The sequence below is a fragment of the Polyergus mexicanus genome, unplaced genomic scaffold (genome assembly GCF_030449975.1).
Source record: "Polyergus mexicanus isolate NDT 795.1 unplaced genomic scaffold, iyPolMexi1.0 SCAF_7, whole genome shotgun sequence".
NCBI classification, from domain to species: Eukaryota; Metazoa; Arthropoda; class Insecta; order Hymenoptera; family Formicidae; genus Polyergus; species Polyergus mexicanus.
Window position 1 is genome coordinate 1,521,046 of NW_027223327.1, and position 11,120 is coordinate 1,532,165.

Consider the following 11,120-nt stretch of genomic DNA (forward strand, 5'->3'; position numbering starts at 1 on the left):
GTCAAGTATGAAAAGAATACTTGACTGTGATTGGTTAATTTCTTAAGGTTTAGGATTTAAAATCTCTATTGTAGACGCCGCATAACGTTTAAGTTAAAATCAGTGTAAAATTATCATCACCTGTGATCACGCTCTGTGACATTATTAAAATTATTCTTTGCCATTTTTAATCTGTATGAAATGCAGCATGATCCCGTAGATGAGGCGTATAGAAAAGCACGCCGATTAAGAAACACACCGTTGCAAAAATATATTCGAATCGCGTCGGCCGTTATAACGCTTATGTATGCTGGAGTAATGTACATTTCCTATAGAAAAAAGTAGGTATTTATTTTATATATACATATATATATTTATTAGACATTTAAATTTATAATTTATATTCGAATATTAATTTATACTTTACAATTTTAATTTACACATTATATAATTTACAATTTATAATTTGTAGACTTTATTTTATCATACAAATTTAACCAAATATTATTCTATAATTATAGAATTCTTCCGCATTTAAACGACGAACAATATAAAATCTCTGAAGACGATCGTACTTTGCCATATGATTTGATGACAAATGCATTTATGAAAGGCATTATTGATAAGCTAGAAAAAAGACGAGAAGCAAAATTGAAAGCAGATACTGAGTCAAAAAATCAAATAAAAGATACTCAGGCAAATAAAGATTAAGTAACATTATATCCGAAGTATATATGAGAATAATGGATGTTGGAAAAAATAGGTTGCATAAGCCTAATAGTCCAAATAGAAGATTAAGATTAAAAAAAAATTATATGGAAAGGTAGTATCACAATATGTATGTAAAATATATTAAATAGCCTTTCTTATGTAGCTTTTGTAGTTTGATTTACTGACATGTATCTCCTCCTAAAAAAAAATGTGATGTGAAAAAAAATATATGTATGAATTATATTTTAAAAAACATTCCTTAATTTTTTCATTATGTTTTCTTTCTTGTTGAATTTTTATCCTGCAAATAATTATTTTTTATATTAATAACATATGATGCATAATATTTGAAATTGTACAAAATATTCTTCTCTATTCACAGTATAGATAATAAAACTTATCTTTCTAATGACTCCAATAATGAAAACAAAAAAAATGATACTGCATGCACATCTCAATCTCCATGTGATAATGATAGTATATTGGATTTCAAATCACCAAAAAGAAAAAATACTATGCAAACAAAAATTATTCAGAACAATAGATTTCTAGATAAATCAAAAAAGAAAGTGCTCTGCAGTAAATCTAAAATAATTAACAATGGGAGACAATTCGAAGGCAATAAATTATTGAACAAAAAGGTTCAACATGATGTACAACAACCATCAATTGAGTCATCCTTTTTTAAATCTGAAAAAAACGAGATAGATTCACCACAGAGTTTAACTAATGTAAAAACAGCTTATGTATGTCCATTGTGCTTTAAAAATTTTAAAGATGAAAGCTTACAAACCATACATATGAAGAGTTGCGCGATAAAAAATAATGTGACAACAAAAACATTAATGAATGCCATGGAACTGCAAGAACGGCAAGCTGCAGAAAGAAAATCGTTAGGTTTACTCTCTGCTCCTATATTACAAGATAAGAAGAAACCTGTTTCACGTAAAATGGTAACTATTAAATCCTTTGAGAGCCAATGAATGGTAATCATTTCTTCATGTCCTATCCAAAAATTTAATGTTACTCAGCATTATGTAGTATTATGGCTGATAATCTCTGTGGTACTCAAGCTATTAATAACAAAACAATAAGCTTTCAAATCAATTGTAAATTTTAAATACACAAATTTTTCCAGACGTCACACGATGATCCCGATTTACAGCTTGCTTTAGCGCTTTCCAAATCTCTATATGAAAAAGAAGAAATGGAAGAGTGGGATGAGGCTCAAATCGTGGCTATATCATCTAGTTTATCATTGCCAGATAGTAACGCAGAATATTCTCAGAAAGCGACGTTACAAAGCTTTGGTTTTACTAGTAGTAAAAATATATCACCAACGAAAAGTTGGCCTATAAATAAAATTAAAAAAAGTACTTATTGTGTAAAATTACTTTATACAGTTGATAAAAAACCAATAACTACCAATAATTAACAAAAGTTTATGTACATATCTTAATTTTCATTTTTTTTTTCTGTTTTTTAAGAAGGAAAACTTATCGAACCAACTATTCTACAAAGACGTACAGCTGCTGAAAAAGAACGTATTTTAACAGAGAGGATAGCAGAAATACTTATGGCCTATAAAGATTTTACTCAAAGATCGCAAGGAGAACAAGCTAACAATATCAAAGAAAAAATTGTTCTAAAAAATCAATTACTTCAGCGATTGCATCAAACTGTAACTATATTTGATTTATGAAATTGAAATTTTTATATAATTGAAATTTTCCGAATCGAATATGCTCGCAGACTTTAAGATCTGTATTTCATTGTTTTCAAGGAAAATACATTGTGGGATAGGACGAGATTAACTCCAACTCAAAAAGTATTTTATGTAAAACAACTATCGCCTTACATAACACCATTAGAAAAGAAAGAGCAGAAATTGAATGTAAGTTTTCACTGCTTTTTCAGTAAATTATACACATTTAAGAATATTATATAATATGTACGTATATTAAATGTTATATATAATGATGTTACATATTTTATAGGAAGAGCAGAATGTTAAAAAATTTATGGAACAAAACATAGATAACAAAATTACTTTAAATGACAAACAAATATTAGAAACAAAAGAAATGAAAACTAAAGTGGATAACAATGAAGAATTAATTTCTTCAAATGCAATCAAGACATGTTGCAAAGAAAAGACATTTCTAAACATTCTTGCGACAAGCTGGAGAAATATGCTAAACGACAGTTCTGCAAGTGATATTATCATATTTGTGAAAAATGCCAGACACATTTGGGTACACAAATTAGTTTTTCATGCGCGTTGTTCAAATATTTTGCTTGATGTAATTTCCAACGATACCGAGTTCTCTACTGCAAAAGAAAAAATTTGTTGGATTGATACAGACTATGATGCTGCCTCAGCCTTTTTAGAATTTGTCTATTGTGGAGTAATCAACGAACATATAAAAATATTCAATTCTGAGACATCATTATCTGATATTAGATTTTTAGCAAGAAAATACAAAGTAAATGATTTATTTGTTTATTTACGTCAAAAAGAATTTAAGTCTAATATAACAGGAACCAAACACGAGATTTGCGGAAAAAATACAGAAAATGTATATGCAGATATGATAAAGATTTTAAATATTTCAAATACAGGCAAATCTTCTTTTAATGCATCACCGAATCATCTGTGTGACTTAGAAAACATTCAAAGAATGTTATCACAAAAGAATGTTAATGATAATTTACATCCTCTTGAAGATAATTACATATCTGTAAAAAACTCTTGTCTTCTGCAAGATGAAAAACCTACTTTGATAAGAACATCAGAGGATATAAATTCCAGAAGTAACACACCCGCGAATTTGGAAATTTCTAATCCATCACCTGATATGTTTGATGATACATCTGATACGATGATATGTAACTCCATGGCACATTCTAACGATCATGAAGATTCTAATATTCACATATTATTTAGTTTAATCAAACAAGATAAAGATGTTAATATCTGTAGTCAAACATCATTAACTGAAAAACAGAGCGCAGAATATTCGCAATTAGGCAAAGATATACCTATCAATCTGGATAATATGGAAGAAAATGTAATGGAGATCCACTCAGATTTTGAGTCGGACTCTCAAAAGTTATTTATTAGTAATAAATGCGAAAATTCTTTAATCGATACTCCTCAAAGCAGTAAGCCGAAATCTATCCAGGATTCTTCTTTGAAATTAACAAAACAGAAAAGTAATCTTACATTATTTATCGAAGAGATGGAAAGACAAAATGCGAAATTGGATTCGGATTTAGCTTCTGATATAGAATATTCTGTAGAAATATCCCCTATAAAGCATAAGAATCCATTTCATATAGATAGATGTAATAACTCTGAAGATTCTCAATCTTATAATGATAATATTGAACAGTCAAGTGATGCAGAAAAAAAACCTAGTCGTTTAAGCATAATAGAACAGCGTATGCGATCTTATGCCGATAAGAATCCGGAATTTTATACCCGTCTTTCTAAAAATGATGTAGACATTAAACAAATTAATACTTTGCATATGGTTCCTATATTCAAGATGTCAATGGAATCTTCGTGTAATAATACACAAAGCTTCACTTCAATTGGGAAGGATGTTAATATTTTGGAACAAATTGCACCATTATCAGCAATATGTTCACCACATATTGAAACAGCGACTCAATCGCTTAACGAAACTGTTTTTGATGTAGAAACGGACGAAGAAGAGGTTTCTATGTATTCTAGATACATGAAAGATCACAAAGAGAATAGTATAGCAAACTATCGTGCAGCAATCAGGAAAACTAGATTGAATGATAGTTTATCTAACAAAAGTACATCATCTGATTCAATCAGTAAAAACAGTGATACCACCAATGATACTGAAAGTGATGTTCTGGCTAAATCTGTTTTAACACAGAAAGACGCAAATATAATTGTTTCGGATACAAAAGTTGAAAACATATCTTCTAGTGTTAGCCATCTCGTCGTTTCGAATAAAGACGACTCCGATCATGAAGATATTATGCCTTGTTCTACGCAGCAGTCTAAAAGAACAACAGAATATGACAAACAAGATATAAAAAATCAAAAAAATAATCAATTGGTTCGAGTTGGACATATTCCAAAAGCCCTAATCACAGATTTAGAGGAGGAAAAAGATTTTAATAGTTCAACTAAATCAAATCGAGAGGAATTCAATGCTAGCAATACAAATATGGTATCTAATGATATAGATTGTAATATGATTTTCATGCAGAAAAAGTTTAGATGTAATGAATCGAGTGATGATCAAAAGGAAAAATCTATTTCGAGCCCGATTATGGTGCCCTCCAGTCCAGAATTTTCAGATGTAGAAAACTTACTTTTAAATGAGAATTGTGGTGAACTTATATCAGAAACAAATATTCGTGAATCAAGAAAATCGAGCAAACTTTCTATTAATTTTGAAGATGAAATATATCTTGCAAACGTTGATATTGATATGTATGGGAAGCACGTTTTGGAAAAGAGTCAGTCAACTAGCATATTAAATATGACAGGACTGAAAAAGCATAGTGCACACAGATGCGATAATAAAAATAATGATGAAAATATCAGAGTTAACAATTCAATGGCTAATAATGATGTCATACCTGTCTGTGAAAAGTTAGATAATAATACCATGTTTTTGACACAAAATTTTGCAAGCATTAGGAAATTTAAAAGAAAATCCTTATCTGAAGGGCAAATTAACATAAATAGGTATCATAATCGAGAGGCATCTACACATGCATCTGTGCAATTTAAATGTAATTTCAATAAAAACATAGAAAATACGAAAACTGTACTCAAAATTATTGAAAAAGATGTTACACCTCCGCCTGATTACATTGGCATGAAAACTCCCGAATTACATGTAAGTTTACTGATAATAATAAGCTGTTATAAAAAATATGAAAGTGTGTTTTTTTTTCTTATGAGTATATTATTTAATTTCTAGAAAGAAATGAAGAAATATGGATTAAAAGTACAAAAACGTGGCAGGGCTGTGAAATTGTTAACGCACATTTATAATGAACTTCACCCTTTAGTGTCTATAGCTGAAATAACATCAATACAGGAAGTTACTGAAATTTCAAGCGATGAAGATGAGGGTCCACCATCAAAGAAACGAAATGTGGATAATAATAGTTTGAAAATATTATGTGATGTAGAAAACAATGATGACAAATTACTTTGTTCCCAAAATAGGTCTGATATAAATATTAAATATTCTTTTAAATAATGCACAATTAAAATATATTTTATATAGTCACACAATGATAATATTACCTGTGTCCATTGCAGTGATAGCGATATAAGTTCTGGAAAAGATCCAATCGGCAAAGAAATGGAACTTTCTGAAACTGAGTCATTACTGGAAAATCCATCCAACATCCTAGAAGCCTTTACAGGACTGCTTGATGTTGATAAAGATTTACATAATAAAATATTGCAATATGAACCTGTAAATATTAAAGAGTTGCATCATACATTGCGAATACACGGATTTAAATGCAAGCTTTCTAATCTCATGAATTTCTTGGATGAGCAGGTTTATTTTTTTTTCTTTAAACTTATGTAATATAATTACAATAACTAAGGAATTATATATATAAATAATTTGGAATTTTTATTTTAGTGTATTACATTTTATATGCCAGAACAGAGTACTAGGACACGCAAGAGAAAAAATAGTTCTATATAAACAATATACATTTAAAAAACCTATATTTATAATTTCTTTATATTATAAATATTTTTGAGTAAAGAATTTTGTATATCATAACTAAACTTTATTGTTATAATATATAATTAAGATAAAAAATACACAACATATATATTGAAAAATAATTTTGAGAAATGTATGTATATATAATTAATTTGTTCAATAAAATATTTCATTGTTATTCTCATATATTACTTTTATAATTTTACGAAATAATTTATATAGATCTAAAGATATACAGAAAATATACACACACAAGAAAAATTTCATAATTTTTTATTAATTTTATCCAAGTTATATAATAAGATTATAATAGGATTAATTATTATTTTTGCAAAATGTATATATACAAATATATATAATTGAAGAAATTATTTCTCTCTTGCCTAATACTATTTATTCAATTAACATAATTATTATTTAAAAAACAAAATATAATAAGACAAAATTGAGAGATATAAGCTAATAATTCAATATTTTAAAATTTAAGTTTTCGATTGCACAACAACCTGCAAAGCATTGTGGGTAAAATCCTCCTGTATGCTATTATGCTATATTGTGCTATGTATCTAACCTATCATACCGGATTCAACGATCGCAGAACGGTGCGGAACTGTGTGAAACGTAGATGATGACATATTGCATTTTATTGCATTTATATCGAACAAGCTTGCAGTAAATTGTTCCAATTATCTTGGATGTAATTACCTGCCAACGAAAAAATACAGGCTAGAGGATATTTTTTATTTTGCACATTAAAAAAATATCTTGTATATGTGTTAACATGTAATAAAATCTTTTTTTTCTATTTTATTCTAAAATCTATATTTTCTGTATATTAACATTATGTAGTAACATGATACTATATGAAAATTATAATTTGAAATTATAATTTAATAACTAAATGTTTCTTTGCATTACAGTATATTCAACTATATACATATTTAGAAGTAGATTAGAAGTCGATATGTCTGATAAAAAAATATCATCATCAATAGGTAAATTGCATTATAATGTAATTACATCATAACAGATCATAACTACAGTAACAATCATAAAGAGATATAATAATATAAAAGATAATAATATAAAATTATATACATTAGTTTATAATACAATATATATACATATGTTATATATAATATTAATACATATGTTACATATAATATTATTACATATAATATATAATTATATATAATGAAAGAAAAATATTTTATAAGGTATTTATACATCGGAAAAGAATGGTAGTGACGAGACAGGAGATGGTTCGGACAAAAACCCTTTTAAAACTATCCTAAGAGCCATGCGTTATGCTGGTAAGGAACCCTTTCCAGTTATCTACCAGGATTCTCGTGAAGATGGCAAAAAGTATGAACCAGCATCTAAATCTCAATTAAAGAAGATACAAAAGATTTGGGTTAGAGAACAATACAAGAATGAAGAAAAGGAGAAGAAATTACTGGAGGATGAAGAAAAGCGATTAAAAAATCTCGAAGAGGCTAAGGCAATTGTCATAGAAGAGGACAAATCTCTATCGGAAGCAAAACAAATCAAAATAAAAGGAGCTCTGAATCATAGAGATCAAAGAGTTAAGCTGTTTGGATGGGTGCATAGACTAAGAAGGCAAGGTATGTAATATTAATTTTAACTTTAACATATTCCTGTTATAAGATAATTTATCAATTAATTTTCATTATAGGCAAAGCTCTCATGTTCATCACATTGCGAGATGGGACAGGTTTTCTACAATGTGTACTGAACAATAAGCTTTGTCAAACATATAATGCTTTGACCCTTGCCACGGAAGCTGCTGTTCAATTGTTTGGAATGTTGAAAGTTGTTCCTGAAGGAAAGAATGTACGTTAATTATATCAGACAAATATTATTGTAAAGTGTATATATGCATTATTAATTTCAGGCACCTGGTGGGCATGAATTGCACGTTGATTATTGGGAACTTATTGGTCCGTCGCCTCCTGGTGGGGCTGATTCAATTTTGAATGAAGAAGCTCTGCCTGATGTACAATTGGACAACAGGCATATGATGATTCGAGGGGAAAATGTATAGACAAAATTTCTGTTTTTGAGATTAATAAATTTTTGTTAAAGTTAAGTCATTATAAAGATGATTATTATCTATTTCAGACATCAAGAATCTTAATCATGAGATCTATATTAATTCAAGCATTTAGAAATCATTACAAAGATCGCAGTTATTATGAGGTAACTCCACCAACTTTAGTGCAAACTCAAGTGGAAGGTGGTTCAACTCTCTTCAAATTAGATTATTTCGGGTATGTATTAGACAAATAGAATAAATTGTTAAGTGTATAGATACAAATCAATTAATTAATGTCTTTTTCAGAGAAAACGCTTTTCTTACTCAGAGTTCTCAACTATATCTTGAAACTTGTATTCCAGCAATGGGAGATGTATATTGCATCGCACAATCTTACCGAGCAGAGCAATCGAGAACACGTCGCCACCTTGCCGAGTATGTATACAAATTTCTTTGTATATTCAACTAATATATCTGTGTTCTTTTTGTAATTATTCTTTAATTGTTAAATTATGATTTCTCAGATACACGCACATTGAAGCAGAATGCCCGTTTATCACGTTCGACGATCTACTCGATCGATTAGAAGACTTAATTTGCGATGTAGTCGAACGAGTTCTACAGTCACCTCTCGGTCATCTTGTTCAGGAATTGAATCCCGGGTTTCAAATGCCCAAGAGGCCTTTCAAGCGAATGAACTACAGCGACGCGATCGAATATCTGAGAGAAAACAATATCACGAAAGAAGATGGCAGCTTCTACGAGTTTGGTGAAGTAGGAATAAGTTCTCATACCTCCTATATCTCGCGTTTTCTCCCCAAGACAAGATCTCTAATTTCGTAATCATTCTCGGTAGGACATTCCAGAGATGCCGGAGAGGAAAATGACTGATGCTATCAATGAGCCGATACTGCTTTGCCGTTTCCCCGCTGAAATTAAATCGTTTTATATGCCGCGTTGCGCGGAAGATGAACGCTTAACCGAATCCGTCGATGTACTTTTGCCGAACGTGGGCGAAATTGTTGGCGGTTCGATGCGTATCTGGAATTATGAAGAGTTGATGGAGGGTTATAAACGTGAAAATATCGATCCGACTCCGTATTATTGGTACACGGACCAGGTAAATAAGGAAAAAAATTATATCGTAAAAATCGCGATTGTGGAATAATATATAGATAATAAATTAAATAATTTTTATATTACTTATTTTACAGCGAAAATATGGATCTTGTCCCCATGGCGGTTACGGTCTGGGATTAGAACGGTTTCTATGCTGGCTGTTGAACAGATATCACATCCGTGAAGTATGCTTATACCCGCGTTTCCTGGAACGTTGTCGTCCATAAAAACATTTCACGGGAATATAGATCTTTATATCAATGGCACATTTGAAGAGCGATATATTTCACTCTTTATACCGTTACAATAAAAAATGTAATACTGCATTATATTAAAAAAAGGTATGCATTACAACAGTTGAATCTTTAAAAAAAACACATAGGAACCACTTATAGAAATTCGATATTTTCTCCGAATATAAATTATTCATCTTCTCCCTTTTATAAAATATAATATTATTGCATATAAATAAAAAATGAATTTAATAGTAATAATGATATACAATATGTCTGTATAATAAATAGTATATATATATATATATATATATATATATATATATATATATATGTATATTTTAAAAGCTGGATATCTCTAATACTTATAATTTCCACATATTTATTATATAATCGAGTATACAATGCCATCGATTTTGCTTACAATGGTTCAAATAAAGATTCACAAAAATATTCATAATCATACATGTATATGCAATGTATAAATACTGATATTTTATATATTTTTAGAAAATTTTTCTTTTCTGTAATGTTCCATATATAAAAAAAAGAATGCTTAAAATTATTAAGCGATTAATATTAAATTTTATTTATTCATTTTTATATTATAATGGTAAACATTTTATAATTTTGAATTAAAGTGCAAGAAGTCCATAAATATTTATAAGTGCATCATGTAAATCAAATTGTATATTTGACTATACAAATTGATAGAGATTATTATTCAACATGTATGCATATATATATGAAACAAAATTAAACCTTTTTTATAGTTCTTTTATATATGTTTGAAGTATATATTATAATATATACAAATGAAGTATATATTATAATATATAATAGCTAATATATTTTTAACAGAGAATCTACATTTGCAACAGTTATTAACATCATAATTTTTTTTTTTAAATTACGAAGAAATAGGCCAACATTATACATCTTTAAATAAATTCATATTAAACATATATATAATTCATATAATACAAAACTAGATAAGAAAAATATATATTTATCTGAACATGTGTGAAACAATAAGGTTATCAAAGCATGCTTGAATATTAAAACCAATCTAATTGGAAAACTTCTCAGATTAATTATCTTATCATTTATATATCGCTGATATTTTAAGTAATTTGGTAATTTATACTATTGCAACAAAGTATGGTATATATATGCATATATGATAAAAGATAAACTATTCCACAATAAGATAATATATGATGTTGCACAGCAAAATATGCCGTTTTCTAATTATTATCAAGTATATTACATATT

The 11,120-nt window shown here is 28.5% G+C and overlaps 2 protein-coding genes and 1 long non-coding RNA gene across 6 annotated transcripts; 2 read left to right on the forward strand and 1 right to left on the reverse strand.

Moving 5' to 3' along the window:
- The first annotated feature begins 88 nt into the window (after window positions 1-88).
- Window positions 89-6,535, forward strand: LOC138934831 (uncharacterized protein MAL8P1.12). Of its 3 annotated transcripts, none has more exons than XM_070298927.1 (10): window positions 89-320; window positions 501-802; window positions 1,073-1,643; window positions 1,829-2,063; window positions 2,178-2,371; window positions 2,474-2,584; window positions 2,688-5,582; window positions 5,667-5,917; window positions 6,014-6,260; window positions 6,348-6,535. In XM_070298927.1, exons 2-10 carry the CDS (start codon window positions 714-716, stop codon window positions 6,411-6,413), a joined length of 4,659 nt encoding a protein of 1,552 aa, XP_070155028.1. In that variant the 5' UTR covers window positions 89-320; window positions 501-713; the 3' UTR covers window positions 6,414-6,535. The 3 variants fall into 3 exon arrangements, with proteins under 3 accessions (XP_070155028.1, XP_070155029.1, XP_070155030.1); XM_070298928.1 differs by having other exon boundaries at window positions 2,181-2,371; XM_070298929.1 differs by having other exon boundaries at window positions 1,829-1,958.
- A 469-nt stretch (window positions 6,536-7,004) lies between these two features.
- Window positions 7,005-10,065, forward strand: Asnrs (asparagine--tRNA ligase). 2 transcript variants are annotated; one of them, XM_070298885.1, is made up of 10 exons: window positions 7,005-7,220; window positions 7,358-7,432; window positions 7,655-8,062; window positions 8,134-8,277; window positions 8,357-8,496; window positions 8,580-8,728; window positions 8,800-8,928; window positions 9,018-9,267; window positions 9,350-9,613; window positions 9,708-10,065. In XM_070298885.1, exons 2-10 carry the CDS (start codon window positions 7,402-7,404, stop codon window positions 9,837-9,839), a joined length of 1,647 nt encoding a protein of 548 aa, XP_070154986.1. In that variant the 5' UTR covers window positions 7,005-7,220; window positions 7,358-7,401; the 3' UTR covers window positions 9,840-10,065. The 2 variants fall into 2 exon arrangements, with proteins under 2 accessions (XP_070154986.1, XP_070154985.1); XM_070298884.1 differs by having other exon boundaries at window positions 8,134-8,291; window positions 8,353-8,496; window positions 9,708-10,064.
- Window positions 7,600-10,104, reverse strand: LOC138934798 (uncharacterized). Its single transcript, XR_011447184.1, has 3 exons — window positions 9,288-10,104; window positions 8,357-9,213; window positions 7,600-8,277 (listed from the first exon to the last, which is right to left on the reverse strand). It is a non-coding gene; the product is annotated as an uncharacterized lncRNA (long non-coding RNA).
- Between the last annotated feature and the right edge of the window lie 1,016 nt (window positions 10,105-11,120).

What these genes read in the sequence shown, in the direction of transcription:
- LOC138934831 (XM_070298927.1), top strand. Translation starts at nt 714, where the DNA reads ATGAGAATAATGGATGTTGGAAAAAATAGGTTGCATAAGCCTAATAGT. An exon ending in TTCAGCGATTGCATCAAACT is followed by an intron (nt 2,372 to 2,473) that starts GTAACTATATTT and finishes ATTGTTTTCAAG; the next exon opens with GAAAATACATTGTGGGATAG. An exon ending in TGAAAACTCCCGAATTACAT is followed by an intron (nt 5,583 to 5,666) that starts GTAAGTTTACTG and finishes TTTAATTTCTAG; the next exon opens with AAAGAAATGAAGAAATATGG.
- Asnrs (XM_070298884.1), top strand. Translation starts at nt 7,402, where the DNA reads ATGTCTGATAAAAAAATATCATCATCAATAG. An exon ending in GCATAGACTAAGAAGGCAAG is followed by an intron (nt 8,063 to 8,133) that starts GTATGTAATATT and finishes TTTTCATTATAG; the next exon opens with GCAAAGCTCTCATGTTCATC. An exon ending in TTGTTCCTGAAGGAAAGAAT is followed by an intron (nt 8,292 to 8,352) that starts GTACGTTAATTA and finishes TATTAATTTCAG; the next exon opens with GCACCTGGTGGGCATGAATT.